The sequence below is a fragment of the Astatotilapia calliptera genome, chromosome 14 (genome assembly GCF_964374335.1).
Source record: "Astatotilapia calliptera chromosome 14, fAstCal68.1, whole genome shotgun sequence".
Taxonomy (NCBI): domain Eukaryota; kingdom Metazoa; phylum Chordata; class Actinopteri; order Cichliformes; family Cichlidae; genus Astatotilapia; species Astatotilapia calliptera.
Window position 1 is genome coordinate 15,007,501 of NC_137435.1, and position 21,414 is coordinate 15,028,914.

Consider the following 21,414-nt stretch of genomic DNA (forward strand, 5'->3'; position numbering starts at 1 on the left):
CAAGCATGTCTGAGCAATGTGTTATGGTTGCATTTTTGCATTCTCTGCTGGTACAAACAAACCAAGCACAGAAGCACGTACACACACACAAACAAAATAATTATTTATTTATTTATTTTGATGATGGCGATCGTGGACCCTTCCCCATCATGTTCTTTTTCGTGTTCTTTTCTGGTTTCAGTAAGATGATATAACACTTTGGAAAAAAAATGCAAATCAGCAGTCCAAAGCTGGAGGCAAGAATAGCAAATATTTCTACAGCAACACTGAACTTCCCCGGAGAGCTGACATATGCTGGAATAAATGTGATCCACACTGCACAGAATATCAACATGCTAAAGGTGATAAACTTGGCTTCATTGAAATTATCAGGCAGTTTTCGAGCCAGAAAAGCAAAAATGAAACATAAGACAGACAAAAGTCCAATGTAGCCAAGCACAGCCCAGTAGCCCACAGATGTGCCCAGAGCACACTCTAAAGTGATCTTGTCTTTGATTTCCTTAAAATTCTTAAATGGAAAAGGAGGCGAAACTGTTAACCAAATGATACATATGATAACTTGTATAAGAGTAAAACTTGTAACACAGAGTCTCTGCTGTGTAGGTCCAAACCATTTCTGAACATTACTACCTGGACGCGTTGCCCGGAAAGCCATCAAAACAACCATTGTTTTCCCCAGAACACAAGAGATGCAGAGCACAAAGGTGATCCCAAAAGCTACATGTCGCAGCATGCAGGACCATTCAGAGGGCTGACCAATGAATGTCAGAGAACACAGGAAACACAATGTCAAAGAGAAGAGCAGCAGGAAGCTCAGCTCAGAATTGTTTGCCCTCACAATAGGAGTTTTCCTGTATTTGAAGAATATTAATGCCACACCAGTAGTCATGCATGTTCCAAATAAAGATGCAGCAGTCAGGAGTGCTCCCATAATTTCTTCATATGATAGAAACACTGCTTCCTTCTTTATGCACGTGTCTCTTCTTTCATTTGACCAAAATTCAGGGGGACATCTCAAACAGGTAACAGAATCTGCAAATTAATGTTAACACAATGTTAGAATTCTGGAGATTTACTAGATTTATGCGTTTGAATCTACTTTACAGCATATTATACTCACTAGCACACTAACTACAGTATTACTCTACATTGGTCAGGTTACTGCTAAAGCTACACAATGAGAAGATGAGAAAAAATGTGTTGACAATGCTTTTGCACAGTCAATATGAAAAATGGTAAATAAGTCACTTCAAACATCGTTGACCATTTTTCAGTAAAACTGACACTGTTTCTGAACAAACTGCAGCATCAAGAAATTACATGCTGTGGTATAAAGCAACTGGTGCTGGAACAACAACGAAAGTTATGATAGATAGGGCAGGTTTTGAAGCAGGGAGTGTGCTCATATTATTCACAGTAGGCTGAAACAGCCCCATATTTCACTCTTCATTTGCTTTATGTATAGAAAAAAAGAGCAAAATTATTAAAATTTCTGAGGGGTTTCCTCAATGTTGCGAAAGAATGAAAAAATATGCTGGAACATGAACAGTTATATTGCTTGTAGTTCATTAAAGTTTTTTATTGAAATATTACCACACCTGTAGTGTTGCTTATCTCTCCCTCTGCACATCTTATACAGTCATAGCAGCAAACAGGCCTTCCTTTCTGGAGAACCTTGCGTGTTCCTGGGGGACATTTCTCACTGCAAACTGACACAGGCACCTGTATGGATAAATGTACAATAATAACCATGGATAAACTGCATGTATGATGATCTTTACAATCATTTCTTAATTTTATATGCATATTTTATATTTATATGCATGAAGTTCAAATGTTTTAAAATAACACCTGGTTATAATTAATTCTTTATTCTTAATAAGCTTATTATTTGTACTCATTGTTTATTGATCACTCACCTGCTTTGAGTTTCTTGCCCAGATTAAAGAGTTATTTTGCAGAGTCAGCTGTTTGCCTGGAGAAAGTGATGCATCATAAAGGCCAACTGTCACAAACTCCACAATGCCGTTTTTTCTTGGCTGCCAGTTTATAATTTCATACTTTGCTGCTGGATCTCCATTCTCATCAAAGTAAACCTCATCTCCTTCTTTTGTTTTGAAGTAAATTTTTAGAATGCGCTGCAAAATCTAAGAAGACAGGCAGTCTGTTAATTTATTGAATCTAATTTTGTAACACAGACAGCACAACTGCTACTTTTTGTTTAAATGTAACCTCACCATGAACGGATCTAGTTGCACATTTTTCTCACATGTTTTATTACAATTGAGGATATTGTGAAGGGCATGGGCCACTGCATACACTCCTTTATATACATTGTTAAAGATAGGCATGAGTGACATATCAGTGAAACTGTTTTTAACTCCAGTAAGATCTTCATGTCCGGTACACTCTCTCGGATTTTCTGCTGTTGACTTCAACTCCTTGAACTTACAGTTAAATAATGCCTCCCAGAACTCAGTAAACAAATCATTAGATGAATTAAGAAGTTTCACATTCAGCATGAACTCCTTCAGGCCAGTGACGTGTGATTTGGGAATGGAAAGACCAATGGCACCATCCAGTATGTGATGTATATCCATTTCTGCGGTTTGAGAATCAAATATCCAAGACTCACTGCCTATCCACTGATAACCAGTGAGGTTGTTGAGAGAAAACTCATGTAATAGCACATCCATATCAAAGTGGGACAGAAAGCCAACAATCACCTTGGAGGTTGAAGCTTTTATAATGTCAATGATCTTTTGAATTTTTTCATAGGGATCTGTCCTAAAAAAAGATACAGAATATTCCAGACAGATGCCCAGCTGCTGTGCAGTTTCTGTGAATGTTGCCATGCCTTTATTTCCATAATCATCATTGGTTCGAATAGCTCCAACCCAAGTCCATCCAAAGTACTTTACTAAATAGACCAGGGCTCTGCTCTGGTAGTAGTCACTGGGTATTGTTCTGAGGAAGGATGGGTACTTGGTTTTGTCACTGAGACAAGCACATGTGGCAAAGTGACTCATCTAAGCAAAAAGAAAAAAAGAAAAGAAAAGAAAGAGAGATTATAGTCACACTGACCATTAAAAATAGAAAAAAAATGTTGCACACATCCACATTTAATTTCAGTTTTCACTGTGTTAAGCACATTATATCCCTGCAAAGAGGGTTATCTAAAATGGAAAAATACAAAGAAAGCAGAACTTTTAAAGAGTCACATTTGTGTTTCCAGAAAAAAAAAATTTTTTAGCTATTCTACCCACCATTGGTATATAAAATGGCCCAATTACGGTAGCTATTGCCATGCAAGGAGAGGAAGAAGTCTCTCCCATTATAGCCTGCACTTGTGCTGGTTTGGTACAAGGGGCCTCAGGTGCTGTGAAAATAATTTGATTACCATTCATCAAGGCTAGTGCAACTTTTATGCTTTGGGCAATGGAACCACAAGTATCATACATTTTATAGCCCAGAGAGACTCCTGGCAGTAGGTCTGTACTGTTATTAATCTCCTCAATGGCAAAAAGCATAGCCTGGGCGACCTGAAATTCCCTGAAATTCAAACTTCATTGAAAAAATGAAAAAGTTGACATAAAGACAATAGATTACTAACACATAAAATACTGAAATCAGTCAGTTATATGAAAATTGAAAAACAAGATAAAAGCAAGAAATAAAAGGATGAATTGTTTTATGTCTTAGATCATTTATCTATTTTAAATTTATTTTTATAATGTTATTTACCTCGTGCATTGAAGTGGCAGTGGTTTCTGCATGTAGGTATCCTTTCTGTCATTCCAGCTACTGTGAAAAGAGAACATCCCCCCCAGTATAATGTCCCCATCCCTAGATAACTGGGGATTCTCAGGATCCCCTCTTCGTATGCACACAGGTTCTTTTGCCTGAGAGAAAGATGCCACCAATAACAGTTGGAAAAGTGCCCACCCCTGTTCTGGCCACTTCTGTGTAAATGACATGCTGTCTGTAAAAAATAAACCACTGGGTGGCATTGCAAGTAACCTAGTCTAAGTGAAACATGCAGACTTTATTTATACATTTTGAAGCAGCAAAAATGAATAACAGAACCATCATGCTTCTTCTATGTGGAACAAAAGGAGGGGCCAGAGGAGTGGCCCTGCAAAACACTACTGAATTATTGTAAATGTCCTCTCTGTATTACCATGCCCATAAATTACCATAAATTCATTGTTTTCAACTTTCATTGATTCGGATGCAATATAACATTTATCATTTCAATAGGTCCATGTAGATTCGAGAAAATCAGACGTTTGTGAGCCTGATAAAGTTAGCCATATGATTTCCTTTCCTTTTACTTCAACATTTTCAATTGGTTTTTCAATTATTTGTACAATAGGCAAACAGGAAGAAAAATTTCAGACATGTTTTTATTCTGGTTTATACAGCTTTTGAGGAGTGAAGCTCTTCAGTTCAGTTTAACTCAGTTGATACCTAGTATGATACCTAGTAGTTCACTAAGCGTGAACCATGTCAGGCCCTGGTGCTGTCCAACTCTTCATACTGGAGACCCTGTCTTGGATATCTGCCACTGTGATGGTTACTGGTCCCTGTCTCAGATCCCCTAGCCACTGAGCGTATTTTAAGTTGCGTCCTTCTCCCATATGTTCTTCCAGTATTGTTCCGACTCCATCATCCTATCTTTCAAGTCAGTTCCTTTCGCACTGATGATGTCTTCCCCCTGACCTGTCATCCTGGCTACCCCTTACCATAGCATGTGCATTGTACCTTGTCAATCTCTAACAGTAAGTATACGGTAGGCTTGCTTAGTATTATTCTTATAATTCTCAATTCTTATAATTTGCTTTGTTTCTTGTTTCTTGCATTTTGCACACCACTGTTCCTTGTGAAGTTTGCACACAAGAATTTCACTCACATGTACAGTGTACCAGTAATGTGAAGTGACAATAAAAGTGATTTGATTTGATTTGATCCTGGACAGGGAGGAACGCTGGTTTGAGCGGGAAGTCAAGGGAAGCCATTTACGTGAAAAGGGAAAGACCATCTCTGAATCAACTCTGAATTGTACTCATGGCCATTGATCATTGGTCTTTGATCAATGGTCGTTGATCAGTAGTTGTTGATCAATACAACTTTTGTAATAAACCATCAAGATTTCTATTGGACCCTATTACTACAAGACTGCTCACAGAAGTCTTACCACTACTTAATGCTTCAATCTTAAATATGATCAGTCTATCTCTATTAATGGGCTATATGCCCTAGTCATTTTTCAGGGCAGTAATTAAACTATTACTTTAAATGTCATCACGCGATCATTTGAACTAATTGAAGGCCAATCTCAAGCCTTCCTTTCTTCAATTATTTAAAAAAGATTAGTTGTTAAAGACCTAACTGATAATCTGCAGTGGTTTATTGAAAGAGTGATAGTCATGTTTCAGAACTCACCACAGTAAGGAAATAAACCTCGGCTCCTGGTGGCTTTCTCATGATGCATGTAGTGTTTTTTCTGCACACACTATGTGTTTATACACCACTCTGCATTTAATCATTAATTATAATGAATCTCTGACTCTCTTCCACAGGTTGTTTGTTAAAGAGTGTTTTTTCCTTATCACTGTCACCAGGTGGTTGTTGAATTGTTGGGGTTTTCTCTCCATTATTGCAGGGTCTTTACATTATATTATATAAAGTACCATGAAGTGACTGTTGTTGTGATTTGGCACTATATAAATAAAACTGACTTGAATTGAATGGAATTTTGATACATACACAGTCTTGGAGTCTGTCATTATTCACTTTTTATGGGTGCGCAAAATAACACAACGGAACATTCAGAATTTATCAAAACTTTATTTGTACAAATATTAATTAAGGGAAAGAAAAATGTAAAAAAAAAATCAACGGAACTTTTTACATGGAAAAGAAATTACAGATTTTGTTGGGAATATTTAATATACGATATAGAGCTTGTAGGAAGGACTATAGTTATTTGCTTCTTTCTTTCCTTCTTTCATGTAGTGAACCAGCATTTGTTTTTGAAACAATTAATTGCTGTGTTTTCTTAGATGTCAGTGGGTTTTGAATTATTTGAACAATATTTAAACTATAGAAAGGACAGATTCAATTTTGGTTTTTTTTTTTAGCAACCTCTCAGATCGTTCTTGAGGTCCCTTTACTCATCAGGTGTTTCTTTGTATTGTTTTCAGGTTTTAATAAAATAATGTAACACTTTGGCAAAAAAATGCAAAATAACATTCCATAGCTTGAGGCCAGAATAGCAAATATTTCCACAGCAACTGTGAATTTCCCAGGAGAGCTGACATAAGCAGGTATAAAGGTTAACCACACTGCACAGAATATCAACATGCTGAAAGTGATAAATTTAGCTTCATTGAAATTATCAGGCAGCTTTCGAACTAAAAAAGCAAGTACAAAACATAACATAGCCAGCAGCCCTATGTATCCTAACACAGTCCAGAACCCTAGAGGTGATCCCAGGGCACATTCAAGTATAATTTTATCTTTGTAGTAGTTCATATTTTTGTAGGGGAATGGTGGATTTATTGCTAACCAAACTAAGCAAATCAAAATCTGTATGAGAGTGAATGCTAGAACACTCAGTCTTTGCTGTACAGGTCCAAACCACTTCTTAACATTACTCCCTGGAAGTGTAGCCTTGAATGCCATTACAACCACTATCGTTTTCCCCAGCATACAAGAGATGCAGAGCACAAAAGTTATGCCAAATGCTGTGTGTCGAAGCATGCAGGACCATTCGGAGGGCCGGCCAATGAAGGTCACAGAACACAGGAAACACAGAGTCAAGGAGAAGAGCAGCAAAAAGCTGAGCTCAGAGTTGTTTGCTCTGACAATAGGAGTGTGTCTGTATTGGAAAAATATTAGGGCTACAGTCATTGAGATGCACGCACCAATGAGAGAAAAGGAGACCAACAGTATACCCAATAATTCTGTGAACGTGAGGAACTCAATAGCTTTCATTTCACAATTATTTCTCTCTTCATTGGACTTGAATTCAGGAGGGCATTTGTCACATTTCACTGCATCTGAAAACATAAATATCTTCATGATGTACACCACATACATCTTTAAATAGACCAGTAAAGTGCTGGCAGTGATTTTGCCCAACAGAAACACAATGAGCACAAGAGTAAAGGCTAGAAATCCAGCTGTCTCACTTGTAGTGTTGCTGAACTCCCCATCAGCGCAGGTGATGCAATCAAAACAGCAGATTGGCTTGCCCTTAACAAAAGCCTGACGGGTCCCAGGCAAACAACTCTTACTGCAAACAGACCTTGGCACCTGCATTATAGGGACAATATTAAAAACAATTTACTTCCAGATTTACAATTGTATACATTTAGTGTGATTGTAAAAGATCAAGCGTCAGAACTTTAGGGTTAGAAAGGAACAGTATTATCTGTGTTGTTTTACCTCGAAATTCTCTCCTGCCCAGATGGCTCTCACACCTGCTTTCATCTTAAACTCCTGACCCTCAGGCTGGGATGCATCATAGTAACCAATTGTCTTAAAAAGTATGTAACCTTTTTCACCCATCTGCCAGTTCACCAATGCATAACGTGCCACAGGTTCACCTAACTCATCAAAGACCACTTCTTCACCAGTCTTAGTTGTAAAATTGACCTTGGTTAGGTAATGCAGTACCTACAGACAAACATTAATGTTATCTGACTATGTAACAATAGTCATTAAAAATAACATTTTGCATTTAGACACAGTAGTTTCTTTTTATGTTTACCTGCCATGGTTGTACATTTTCCGTATCAGCACAAGTATTGTTCTTAAAAGGCTCCCTTTCATCTTTGCAAGTAAATAGCATATGTAGAGCATGAGCAACAGCATATGTGGCTTTGTACACATTATTTAGCAGGCTGGCATCTGACACATCTGTGAAACGTGTCTTCACATGCAGGAGAGACTCCTTTCCAGTGCAGGCTATTGTCAGATCTTCAGCATGAGTCTCTGTTTGAGGAGACAGGTTGCACCTGAACACTGTCTCCCACAATTCCACAAGGCCCTGATTCCCAGGTACGGTGGAAGGCCTGCTGCTGGCTAGGAACTCTTGCAGTCCAGGAATGTGAGCATTTAATGCTGCAAAGCCAACTGCCCCCTGAACCACAGCGTAATTTACTGGAGAGGCAATATAACGGTATGTGATCCAGCCTTCACTCCCAACCCACTGCAGGCCTGTCACATTTTGAGCATGAAGCTCTTTAAAAAGTATGTCAAGGTCTGTGCCATCAGCAAATGCCACTATTACCTTAGAGGTGGATTTCTTTATAATATTTACCACATCTAAGAACCACTTCCTTGGATTAGTTCGGTAAATGGCCACTGAGTACTCAACACACACACCTTCCCTTTCTGCTGCTTCCAAGAAAGTGGCCATACCACCATTCCCATAATCATTATTAGTTCTGATAGCTCCTACCCAGGTCCAGCCAAAATGTTTCACAAGCTTTGCTAATGCTTTGCTTTGGTAAATGTCACTAGGTATGGTTCTAAAAAAAGAAGGATAGTCTCTTCTGTTGCTAAGACATGCACAAGAAGCTGAATGACTGATCTGGAAAACAATAACATGGTTAAATGTCATATTGAGCATTGAAGACATTTAATGAAGATTATTGCATCTCAGGAAGTTTATGTGTGCATTGAGCATGCATGCCCCCAACACTCACCACGGGTATATGGAATGGTCCCATGGTGCGTGCAATGCCTATCGTGGAGGTGGATGTGGTTTCTCCTATGACAGCATGTACGTTGGAAAGTTTGTTACAGCTCCCTGCTCCACTTTCATATCTATTCATCAAGTTTAGTGATGCCCTAATAGACAAAGGTATACTGGGGCAGGAATCAAAGATCCTATAACCAAGTGTCACTCCTGGCAGCAGCCCTGAGCTGTTATTAATTTCTTCTATAGCAAACATCATAGTGTATGCATACTGAAGCTCTCCTGGGTCCAGTCTGGACAAAGAAGAAGGACCAAAGTTTTCATAGCAGAAATAAGCAAAGAGGAAGATTATATTTAAAATATAAACAAACAACCCATATTGTAATAGGATTTATAGATAAATTATTTCATCCCAGTCTTACCCTTCACACTGTATTTTTCCTGGATTGACTTCAAAAGTTGGATAAACAGTGATGGGGTTCTGATGGAAAGAAAAAATTCCTCCAATGTTGATTTCTCCCTCCTTAGAAAACTGAGACAGTTCTTTTGTCCCATAGGTCTGACACACAGGCTTCCCTTCTCTCACAGCCAGACAGGAAAGAAGTAGTAGGTTGGCTATCAGCAGCATAGTTCCTCAGCTGAATGCTTCCTAACAAATGCTCAAAGATAAGCCTCCTCAACACTGCTTTTAATATGACTTTTATGTCACAAAGCCACAGGGACTTATGGGTGACAGCTGTGTTTATTGTCTTTGTCTCTACCAATGATATTGGTTCTGCTGTGACTGACCAGTGAATAGGGATGTTAATGGGCTTAGAGGGCCTCCTACGAAAGTAATATCTTTTCATTCAACATAACCACTCTTTATACTAAGTTATTATTGTTTATTACATATTCCATCTGTGGTTCACATTTTAACATCGTACTAAAGAGTAAAACATAAACAAATGCAATACATATTTGAATTACTGGTTTCCAGGACCAATATATAAAGTAATAAATTGATCAATGATTGTATACAAATTAAAATAAACAAATCTTAAAGATGGAGTAAGCAAACCCTCGTGCATTTATTATTTTTTAATGGTTTCTCCCCATCATATGTCTTTTTGTATTTCTTTCGGGTTTCACTAATAAAATATAACATTTTGGAGCAAATATACTGAAAAATAACCCAAAGCTTGAGGCCAGAATAGCAAATATCTCTACAGCTACAGTAAATTTACCAGGAGAACTGACATATGCTGGGATAAAAGTGACCCAGACTGCACAGAATATCAACATACTGAAGGTGATGAATTTGGCCTCATTAAAATTATCAGGCAGCTTTCGAGACAGAAAAGCAAGGATAAAGCATAGCAAACTGAGAAGTCCTATATATCCTAAAACAGCCCAGAATCCTAAAGGTGAACCTAAATTACACTCTAGTATAATCTTTTCAGTGGCATGGACTGTGTTTTTGTAGGGGAATGGTGGAGCAAAAATTAACCACAGCACACAAATCAGCAGCTGGAGTAAAGTAAAGCTGAGCACACTTGTTCTCTGAAGTGCAGCAGAACACTGAGGAACTGTTTTTGCTGGCCTTGTAGCCTTAAAGGCAATCACCACTGTTATAGTTTTAGCCAAAATGCATGACATACACAAGGCAAAGCTTGCGCCAAAAGCTGTGTGGCGTAGCATGCATGACCACTCAGTAGGCTGGCCAATGAAGGTCAGAGAACACAAGAAACACAGAGTTAAGGAGAAGAGCAGGAGGAAGCTCAGTTCAGAATTACTGGCTTTGACAAGAGGTGTGTGACGAAACCGAAAGAAAACACATGACACTGCCAATGTTAAACTTGCTCCAAACAACGAGAAAGCGGCGAGTAGGCCCCCCATAGTTTCTCCAAAAGACAGGAACTCAATCACCTTTGGAACACAGTGGCTGCGATCTTCATCCGACCAGCACTCCAGCGGACATAGTAAACACACTGCAGAATCTGAGTAGAAAGTGTCAAACATAAAAAAGTATTTTGATACACCTAATACTGAAATAAACACTTCCTAGTAATGTATCAACTTATTAACACTTTTTTACATAGTAAAAATGACAGGAAATTTTCTACACACTGTTTGAGTTGCTAATCTCTCCAGCAGCACAGGCAATACAGGAAAAACAGCAGATGGGTTTGCCTTTAATTGCAGCCTGGCGGAAACCTGGCGGACAGCTCTCACTGCAGACAGACAATGGCTTCTGTAACAACACCACAACTCAAAGGTCACAGTTTGTTCCTCTTGTAATCCACATACTGAATTTAGATTGTTCAATTTATTTCTCATTAATAATATTGAAGAAAGAAAAACATACAAACATGCATTTAACCTTCAGACCATTATTTTACTCATTATTCTGCATCAGAGGGGAAAATTAACATAAAAATAGTTCTGAAGCTGTTATGTTAACATTGTTATTGAAAATTAACATTGAAAATTAAGGATTATACATATCTGTGTATGTGGGAGAGATTGTTTTTATTTGCTAAAGTTCAATATTAAAAAACTTTCTGAATGACAGTTTTTATTAATAAAATTTGAATTTTAATCAACCTGCAAAATAAGTATTAAATAAATATTCCTTGCTCTCAAATAGACTTACCATTCGGGATTCAGAAACCCATGTTATATTGATTTCATTCACGGCAAGCTGACTTTCATTTGGTAGTGAAGCATCATAGCTCCCTACAGCCACAAAAATTATATCTCCTGCTTGGTTTCTCTGCCAGTTCACAAGTTCATACATTGCTGAAGGGTCTCCATTTTCATCAAAATATACTCTTTCTCCCGACTGAAGAGTGAAATTGACATCTTGGAGGTGTTTCACAATCTACCAATCCAAAACGAGGGTTGGTAACTTAGCATATATAGAATTCTAGATCAAATAAATACTTTTTCTACGATTTTGTAAGGTAATGTCTTACCTTTTTTGGCTCTAAATGATCCTTCCATATACATGACTGATTCATGGCTTTAGCACTTTGACCACAATTTAACAAGTTATGCATAGCATGAGCTATGGCATACACAGCCTTGTACACATTGTTAGATATCCTTAGTTGTGATACATCCGTAAAAGGATTGTTTATGTCCTCTAACTTCTCAGAGCCAGAGCACTGAATCTGACCAGGCAGCCTGGATTGAAAACTGCAGCCAAAAACCGTTTCCCAGAACTCTCTTAGCACACTATTCTGAGGATCCTGACTTGGGTTAACCTGTAAAAGAAATTCTCGCAGGCCTGCAATCTTTGCCTTTTTGATAGTGAAGCCCAGAGACCCTGTCAGTATGCCAGAGTACCTCTTAGTAGTCAAATGACTTGCTGTTATCCACGATTCACTGCCCACCCACTGCAACCCAGTCAAGTTCTGCTTCAGAGCTTCCTCCAGCAAAATGTCCATCTCACCCTGGGCAAGAAAGGCAATCAAAACTCTTGCACTGCCACTACGAATCACTTCAATCACCCTTGCAACCTCCTCACTAGAGTCAGTCCTTGAAATGGCCTCTGAATATTCAACACAAACCCCTTCCTGACTTGCTGCTGTGATAAAAGTTGCCATCCCATTGTTGCCATAATCATTGTCACTTCTGACTGCCCCAACCCATGTCCATCCAAAATATTTTACCAGTTTTGCCAGGGCCCTGCTCTGATAGTAATCACTGGGGATGGTTCTGAAGAATGAAGGGTAATCCTTTCTGTTACTCAGACAAGCACATGTGGCAAAATGGCTGATCTGAAATGAAGTAAAAGAGAAAAACAAAAACAAATTGACAAGTAAGTGGGAAGAGATTTACAGTTGGGTCACATTATAAAAAATTGACACAAATATTATAAATACTTACTACTGGTATTTGGAAGGTCCCACAAATTTGTAGCATCACAATGGTTGAGGAAGACTCAGAAGCTCCAATGATGACATGAACAGATGAATGACTGCTGCAGGTTTTCTCTGCTGTCCTTTCCTGTCCATTTAGTAAACCCATCACTGCACGTGTTGAAGGCAGTGTTGAACCACAGCTGTCAAATATCTTATAACCAACTGAAATATTAGGCAGTAAAGTGCTGCTATTGTTGATCTCTTCTACTGCAAAAATCATTGTTTGGGCAAAACGAAATTCTCTCAAATTTATCCTGAAAAGAGTAAAAAAAAGTGTTTTAAAAAGTGTAATGTAAAGCTCTTCAAGTCATGAACCCTGCAAAGGGAAAAAAGACAAACCTGGAGCATGTGAGAGTTTCTGGAGTATGAGTCAGGGAGAACGAAGACTTTGAGATTTGGCTATGGATAGAAAAAGCTCCTCCAATAGTAATATCCCCTTTCTTAGTCAAAAGAGGAACCTCTGGACTTCCCAGCATTTCACAGAGAACAGTATTTTCCTCTGCTCTGCAGACTCCCATAAATAAACCCCAAAATAACACTCTGAATGTGCAGTCATACATCTTTTACAGACAACCACACTCATGCATGTACAGCCCTGTACTCTGTTTTGATATTACTGACCAAGCATGTGTATTCTTTAATGGGCAGAGCTTTATAGAGCTATAATTGATGAAGCCTGAGGTCCTCCTATCATATCACAGTATGACATACATTGTCACACTGTTTTGCGATTTTTATGGGAGACAGCTTTTTTTTTTTGAGTCACCCTTACCAGAAAATGCATATATTTTAAGCTGTCTTCTTTGGAAACATTTGATATAATAATAGTGTAAATTGTTTTGTAAATTATGTAAATTGTTATAATAGTGGTAATTGAAACGATTTAATAATTTAAAAACATTAAATTTTTGAATGACACAAGACTCCACGTGGGACCATACAACTCAACACACACAGAGCTAGATATTCTAATTCAGCTGCACAGTTTTCTTTATTAATTGATGGTTCAAAACAGGAACCATTTGGCAGTGTGATAAAATCAACACAATTTAAAATAAATACTTAATACTTAAACAGCTGTCAAACTTCTATTTAAGATATTTTAGGTGGCAACATTCCATAACCTTTGTGGTAACTAAATAAAGACTCTAAACAAGACATATATGTAAATATTTGTTTTGTAAACACACTCACACACTCACACACTTATATAGACTGATTAGTAACCCACTGGCAACCAAAAGTTGCTAGTGAAATCTGAAATTCATGAGTAGTTACTGGAGATTGCTAGCAGTCATGAAACTGGTCACAAACCGTTATGGCACTGCAGCATACGTAGCTACGGCTGGCTAGTTCCCACATTTGAAAGTTAGTATGAACGATAAAGATAAGCAAGTGACTTGCCAAGCTCTAGTTACACTGGGAAAAGGGTGAAGCAAACCAGTATGGGGCGTCGTTTGTAAACTGAAACATGCTGAAATTAACGGCAAAATTTTTCCACATATAGCTTAAAACCTTACAAAAACATGTTTTTTCGAGTCACTTTTACAACATTTACTAAAACATTTGTAACTTTTTATATTTAAAACACAATTTTAAATGTTAAATCTACATGTTAAATACTAAATCTAAATATTGTATTTAAATTTAAATGTTAAATCTAAATGTTACGGGAAACTAAATATTTAGCTAACATGCAAATTTATTGTACAGGTCAACAGAAAACCAAAATAAAAGCTTTACAAAAACCTCCGGCGCTAAAGTGTGCCGGTAGTGGTCAGGTTGTTTGTCTGCTCTTGCCTGACAGTCACATCTAACCGCCATGGGCTGCTTCACTTCTTGCCTACCAACATGTCCAGCGATTTAGCTGAAAACATCGAAAGAGCCATTTTGTTGGCCATCCAAAGGTTCAGCAGTAGTCACACTAAGCAACTGCAGTGTCCACTTTACAATCACCGCAGCATATGTCCAGCTAAATCTCTGGACATGCTGGTAGTTAATTTCAGCATGCTTCAGTTTACAAACGGCGCCCCATAAACCAGAAACAGAGAACGTTTACCTTTAAAGTTTTACCTCTTGAAACATGTTGATTATAGTTATGAAGCACAACCTTTACTTTGAGGGCAAATATTCTACATTTCTGGCCTGCATCACACTTTTTCAGGTTTCGCTGTATGTCTGAGAGTACATGGTAAATGACTACTAACAGGTTGGTGCGTTTGATTCAAAATGTGGGTGACTGTGGCAATCAGCTAGAGAAAAAAGCAATCACAAGGAGCTTTACAACTGAAATCATGTTTATAAGTGAGTACAAAATGTATTGTTGACATCTTTGGACTTTATTGTAACTCGTTCACATAGATACTGTAGTTAGTTGCATAGCCACTGTGACTGACAGGTGTCCTGACAGCAGTGGTGAGTGAAATGTTAGCATTATTATAGCATTAACACAGAAGTCACATTAATCTTGAGGTTTTAAAATGCAGTCCAAAACTAATGGGTGACATCATGGTATCATAGTGGCGATGTCTATGGCTGACATTTTTTCTCTCTTTTCTCTCTGTGTGGACATGTGTGTGAGATGGTATCGTAGAAACCCATACTTTATCCACAATAGCGTAAACAAATTTTAAACAGATTTTGTACAATATCCCAATATTTTCAGAATTGGGCTTGTATGATAAATACTAACACTGAATATGGTCCGTAAACTGTTGTCTGATATACAGTGGGGCAAAAAAGTATTTAGTCAGCCACCTATTGTGCAAGTTCCCCCACCTAAAATGATGACAGAGGTCAGTAATTTGCACCAGAGGTACACTTCAACTGTGAGAGACAGAATGTGAAAAAAAAAATCCATGAATCCACATGGTAGGATTTGTAAAGAATTTATTCGTAAAGTAGGGTGGAAAATAAGTATTTGGTCAATAACAAAAATACAACTCAATACTTTGTAACATAACCTTTGTTGGCAATAACAGAGGTCAAACGTTTACTATAGGTCTTTACCAGGTTTGCACACACAGTAGCTGGTATTTTGGCCCATTCCTCCATGCAGATCTTCTCGAGAGCAGTGATGTTTTGGGGCTGTCGCCGAGCAACACGGACTTTCAACTCCCGCCACAGATTTTCTATGGGGTTGAGGTCTGGAGACTGGCTAGGCCACTCCAGGACTTTCAAATGCTTCTTACGGAGCCACTCCTTTGTTGCCCGGGCGGTGTGTTTTGGATCATTGTCATGTTGGAAGACCCAGCCTCGTTTCATCTTCAAAGTTCTCACTGATGGAAGGAGGTTTTGGCTCAAAATCTCACGATACATGGCCCCATTCATTCTGTCCTTAACACGGATCAGTCGTCCTGTCCCCTTGGCAGAAAAACAGCCCCATAGCATGATGTTTCCACCCCCATGCTTCACAGTAGGTATGGTGTTCTTGGGATGCAACTCAGTATTCTTCTTCCTCCAAACACGACGAGTTGAGTTTATACCAAAAAGTTCTACTTTGGTTTCATCTGACCACATGACATTCTCCCAATCCTCTGCTGTATCATCCATGTGCTCTCTGGCAAACTTCAGACGGGCCTGGACATGCACTGGCTTCAGCAGCGGAACACGTCTGGCACTGCGGGATTTGATTCCCTGCCGTTGTAGTGTGTTACTGATGGTGACCTTTGTTACTTTGGTCCCAGCTCTCTGCAGGTCATTCACCAGGTCCCCCTGTGTGGTTCTGGGATCTTTGCTCACCGTTCTCATGATCATTTTGACCCCACGGGATGAGATCTTGCGTGGAGCCCCAGATCGAGGGAGATTATCAGTGGTCTTGTATGTCTTCCATTTTCTGATGATTGCTCCCACAGTTGATTTTTTCACACCAAGCTGCTTGCCTATTGTAGATTCACTCTTCCCAGTCTGGTGCAGGTCTACAATACTTTTCCTGGTGTCCTTCGAAAGCTCTTTGGTCTTGGCCATGGCGGAGTTTGGAGTCTGACTGTTTGAGGCTGTGGACAGGTGTCTTTTATACAGATGATGAGTTCAAACAGGTGCCATTCATACAGGTAACGAGTGGGGGACAGAAAAGCTTCTTACAGAAGACGTTACAGGTCTGTGAGAGCCAGAGATTTTCCTTGTTTGAGGTGACCAAATACTTATTTTCCACCCTAATTTACGAATAAATTCTTTACAAATCCTACCATGTGAATTCATGGATTTTTTTTTCACATTCTGTCTCTCACAGTTGAAGTGTACCTCTGGTGCAAATTACTAACCTCTGTCATCATTTTAAGTGGGGGAACTTGCACAATCGGTGGCTGACTAAATACTTTTTTGCCCCACTGTACCTTGCACTTTTCTGTCAGTGAGGCTGTACTATGTCCAACAAACTTGATCAGTGCTGAGGAGTGATTGTTTTTAAAAGGTTGAGTGTGAACAGGTCATGCCTGAGAAAGAGGCCTGGTTCACAAGTGCATACTGCAATATTTGAAAAAATTACTTTTAACATATTAAACACAGAACTCAGTTCAGAACTGATTCAATTTAATTTTATTTATATAACAGCAATTCACAATAACAGTTGCTTCAAGGTGCTTTATATTATAAGGTAAAAAGACCCTGCAATAATCCAACAATTTGCAGGATCAGGTTCAGGTTTATGTGTTTTTTCAAGCATTTTTATTTTGTAATGACAAAGCTTTTTGACTCATGTGTACATGATAAAGGTTTGCAAATCAGAAGGCATTGTCTATACTGTAGACTATACCTATGCTAATAATAAAGTGCGACAAGTAGTTTTTTTTAGTTTAATTTATTCATATTAAACTAAAGAACGTTATATTCACTTAATTCCCAATTTAATAATGAACCAAAAAAAGTGTATCAAATTTTTATTACACATTTTTATTGTTGATTGTTATTGTTAATATTACTGACAGTGTTAGAATTAGTACACTATAAAATTATCAAAATCAATACAAAAAAGAAAACTCTACATTCTACAGAAAACATCGTACATTCACTTTGTACAATTTTTTGAAGATTTTTGAAAAACTAGAAAATACAAATACAATACATGTGAAAATGAATGTCACACCAAAACGTAAGGGTAAGTAGTGAAATCAAAAAGTATACGACTAAATGCATTTGAAATAAAACTGGTGCCTTGATTTATTTTGATTGTATTTTTCCCATCAAATGTTTCTTTGTGTTCAGTTCAGGTTTAATTACAATAATATAGCATTTTGGTGCAAAAATACAAAAGAGTAGCCCATAACTTGATGCCAGAATAGCAAATATTTCCACAGCAACTGTGAATTTTCCAGGGGAGCTGACATAAGCTGGTATAAAGGTTAACCACACTGCACAGAATATCAACATGCTGAAAGTGATAAATTTAGCTTCATTGAAATTATCAGGCAGCTTTCGAGCTAAGAAAGCAAGTACAAAACATAACATAGCCAGCAGCCCTATGTATCCTAACACAGCCCAGAAACCTACAGGTGATCCCAGGGCACATTCAAGTATAATTTTCTCTTTGTAATGATTCATATTTTTGTAGGGGAATGGTGGGTTTATTGTTAGCCAAAGAATGCAAATCAATACCTGTATGAGAGTGAATGCTAGAACACTCAGTCTCTGCTGTACAGGTCCAAACCATTTCATGACATTACTCCCTGGAAGTGTAGCTTTAAAGGCCATCAGTACTACTATTGTTTTCCCCAGAATACAAGAGATACAGAGCACAAAAGTTATGCCAAATGCTGTGTGTCGAAGCATGCAGGACCACTCGGAGGGCTGACCAATGAAAGTTAGAGAACACAGGAAACAAAGAGTCAAGGAGAAGAGCAGCAGGAAGCTCAGCTCAGAATTGTTGGCCTTTATCAGTGGAGTGTCCTTCTTGATTAAGAATAGAGCAGCCACTATCAAATTAAGGAGAACACCAAAGAAAGTAAAAAACACAATAATCTTTCCCATAAATTCTGTGAAGGAAAGAAACTCAACATTTTTTAATATACATGCATCTCTGTTTTGATTGGACCAATATTCTCCAGGACACTTTTTGCAGTCATTAGAATCTGTAATGAAAATAGTGTTGCCGTTATTGGTATTAAATCAGTGTAACTGTAAATCAGTAACTGTACCACAGAAGACTTAAACATGACACATAAACTGTAGAAAGCAAACAGTGTATGCACGTTGCTGTAATTCAGGACTGTGATACCTGTGGTGTTGCTGATTTCTCCTTCTGCACATGGCATACAGTCATAGCAGCAGACTGGCTTTCCTTTTTGAAGAACTTTATGTGTTCCTGGATGGCAGCTGACACTGCACACTGAGACAGGCAACTTCAGATCCAATAAAGAGGAATATGTGAAAGTTTTTGAAGAGACGCATTTTTAACTGTTGTTTTATCAGTTAAAATATTTACCTCTTTGCTTCCTCCAGGCCACACAATGGCTTCCGTTTTAAGAACAAACCTCTGACCAGGAGGTAGAGAAGCATCATAATAGCCAACTGGTATAAACTGAACAGATCCATCTGGTCCATGCTGCCAGTTTACCACCTCGTACCTGGCAGCAGTTGCTCCAGTGCTGTCAAACCACACTCGATCCCCATTCTTAATAGTAAAGTTCACTTGCTTTAGGGACTCCACTACCTGAAGACCAGAAAACTAAACTGTGTCATATATTGCCATTATATTAATATCACTATTTTGATGTACAAAACAAAGAAAATTTTAGTCATTAGTTTAGTTTACCTGCCTATGAGTAACATGAACTTTCTTGTCACACCCTTGAATGTTTGAGCACTTTAGGATATTATGCAGAGAATAGGCTACAGCATAGACTGCTTTGTAAATGTTACTGGAGTATCTCAGCTCTGCCACATCATCATCATAATCTATCAGCTCCATTAGATCCTGATTTTCTTTGCAAAATGTAGTATTTATCATACTGTCCTGGTTTGCCTCCTTACACTGAAATTCTGTCTCCCAAAAGCCTTTGACTAAAAAATCTTCCATGCCACTGATATTAGCCTTTTGCACTGCAAAGCCCAGTGAGCCTCCCAATACAGCAAAGCTGGTAGGAGTCACAAGGCTGTTAGCAGTAATCCAGGCCTCCACTCCAATGAATTGTCTGCCAGTGATGTTGTGCAGACTCAATTGCTCCAGAAGGTTGTTCATCTCTACATGGGCCAGGAAACCAACAATAACCCGGGCAGTGCTCTTACGGATCACATCAACCACTTTTAGAAGTTTTTCTGGTTCTGCCCTGTGAAACCTCTCTCTGTATTCCACACATACTCCTTCTTCTTGGGCCGCAGCGAGGAAGATAGCCATGCCATTGTTACCATAGTCACTATCACTATTGACTGCTCCAACCCAGGTCCAGCCAAAGTGCTTGACCAGTTGAGCGAGGGCTCGACTTTGATAAAAGTCACTGGCAATGGTTCGAAAAAAAGAAGGATATTCTGTCCTGCTACTCAAACACTCACAAGTAGCTGAATGACTTATCTGAGTACACACAATAGAAAGATGCAAGAAAGAGAGACAGAATAAGGAAAGTTTACATTTCATATGCATACATGGAATATCCATCAACATCCCTCTTACCACTGGTATTTTAAATGGTCCAGTAGTTTGTGACAGAACAATGGTTGAAGAGGATTCAGACTCCCCAATAATAGCATGCACAGCTGATTGGCCAGAGCAGCTCTTTCCCAGCATCCATTCATCACCATTAATCAGGGCCATAACTGCACGCATTGAGGACAGTGTTGAGCCACAGTTGTCATAAATACGATATCCAATAGAAACATTGCGAAGAAGAGAACTGTTTTTGTTTATTTCCTCAATAGCAAATATCATCGTCTGTGCAAATCGAAACTCCCTAAGGTTGACACTGAGAAATGACAAGGAAATATAAACTTGTGTTTACTGTCACAAAACTCAGTATTTTTGTTAATAGCATAAAATTACCTGGAACACCTGAGGCGTTTGGGTTTCTCTGTAAAGACAAGTGAAGGCGATGTTATTTTGCTGTGGATGGAAAAGGCTCCACCGATCATAACATCTCCTTCTTTTGACATCATAGGAAACTCTGGACTCCCCAGTATTTGACACAGAGAAGCTTTCTCCTCTACAGTTTGAAATGCAAAAAATCCAATGAACACTAGCCCTGTTATCAATGACAACATCTTCTATGTATGCATTATGGTGGGAAAAAGCTACTCTTGTCTGGGTTAGAGCAGAATTTTATCTTAGACCATGGCAGGATACGTTAGTTTTTACCAACCAATCAGAGACAGGAAAACTTTCATTGGGCCTCGTCATGATATTATGTGTTGATAATGATTTGTTACAATTTTAGGTTTTTTAGATTTCCAAATTTATATTAAACAAATGAAACAAATTATAACTTCAGACCAACAAACATAAAGTCCAGTGGATATCAATGCATAATTATACACAATTTGAGGATTTAACATAAAATATTAGATAAAACTTGTGCATTTTGAAAAAAAATCCATAAATACTTAAAATTTTAATTTAATCCCACTATGCAAAGTGATGTCAGAGTAACCTTTTTAATATGTCACTTTTGGACATCCAGTTTTGGTCCACTGGAGGGGTTGTTTTGTAATGCCAGGTGACATTTTTTTCTCAACGTCTACAGAACATCTAGTGTAGATGTCTGTAGGACCTCCATGTACAGGCTATTTATAGTCAAACTGTGGTTGTTGTGGACATCTTCTCAATGCCAAACTTAACAAAACTTAGCCTAAAGCCTAAAGCCTGTTTAAATG

The 21,414-nt window shown here is 38.3% G+C and overlaps 4 protein-coding genes across 4 annotated transcripts; all 4 read right to left on the minus strand.

The window, feature by feature from the left end:
• Window positions 1-112: 112 nt before the first annotated feature.
• On the minus strand, window positions 113-3,791 carry LOC113036642 (extracellular calcium-sensing receptor-like). Its single transcript, XM_026193055.2, has 6 exons — window positions 3,745-3,791; window positions 3,267-3,564; window positions 2,238-3,029; window positions 1,920-2,147; window positions 1,599-1,722; window positions 113-1,032 (listed from the first exon to the last, which is right to left on the minus strand). The coding sequence occupies exons 1-6, from the start codon at window positions 3,774-3,776 to the stop codon at window positions 113-115; spliced, it is 2,394 nt and encodes a 797-aa protein (XP_026048840.2). The 5' UTR covers window positions 3,777-3,791.
• Window positions 3,792-5,691: 1,900 nt separating this feature from the next.
• Window positions 5,692-9,341, minus strand: LOC113036132 (extracellular calcium-sensing receptor-like). The gene is made up of 6 exons (XM_080289241.1): window positions 9,133-9,341; window positions 8,718-9,003; window positions 7,778-8,602; window positions 7,453-7,683; window positions 7,197-7,320; window positions 5,692-7,064 (listed from the first exon to the last, which is right to left on the minus strand). The coding sequence occupies exons 1-6, from the start codon at window positions 9,336-9,338 to the stop codon at window positions 6,151-6,153; spliced, it is 2,586 nt and encodes an 861-aa protein (XP_080145367.1). The 5' UTR covers window positions 9,339-9,341; the 3' UTR covers window positions 5,692-6,150.
• A 449-nt stretch (window positions 9,342-9,790) lies between these two features.
• On the minus strand, window positions 9,791-13,094 carry LOC113036359 (extracellular calcium-sensing receptor-like). Its single transcript, XM_026192676.2, has 6 exons — window positions 12,958-13,094; window positions 12,584-12,872; window positions 11,668-12,474; window positions 11,346-11,573; window positions 10,820-10,943; window positions 9,791-10,689 (listed from the first exon to the last, which is right to left on the minus strand). The coding sequence occupies exons 1-6, from the start codon at window positions 13,092-13,094 to the stop codon at window positions 9,791-9,793; spliced, it is 2,484 nt and encodes an 827-aa protein (XP_026048461.2).
• Window positions 13,095-17,700: 4,606 nt separating this feature from the next.
• On the minus strand, window positions 17,701-20,476 carry LOC113036643 (extracellular calcium-sensing receptor-like). The gene is made up of 5 exons (XM_080288697.1): window positions 20,222-20,476; window positions 19,367-20,122; window positions 19,037-19,264; window positions 18,830-18,953; window positions 17,701-18,683 (listed from the first exon to the last, which is right to left on the minus strand). The coding sequence occupies exons 1-5, from the start codon at window positions 20,474-20,476 to the stop codon at window positions 17,776-17,778; spliced, it is 2,271 nt and encodes a 756-aa protein (XP_080144823.1). The 3' UTR covers window positions 17,701-17,775.
• Window positions 20,477-21,414: the final 938 nt, after the last annotated feature.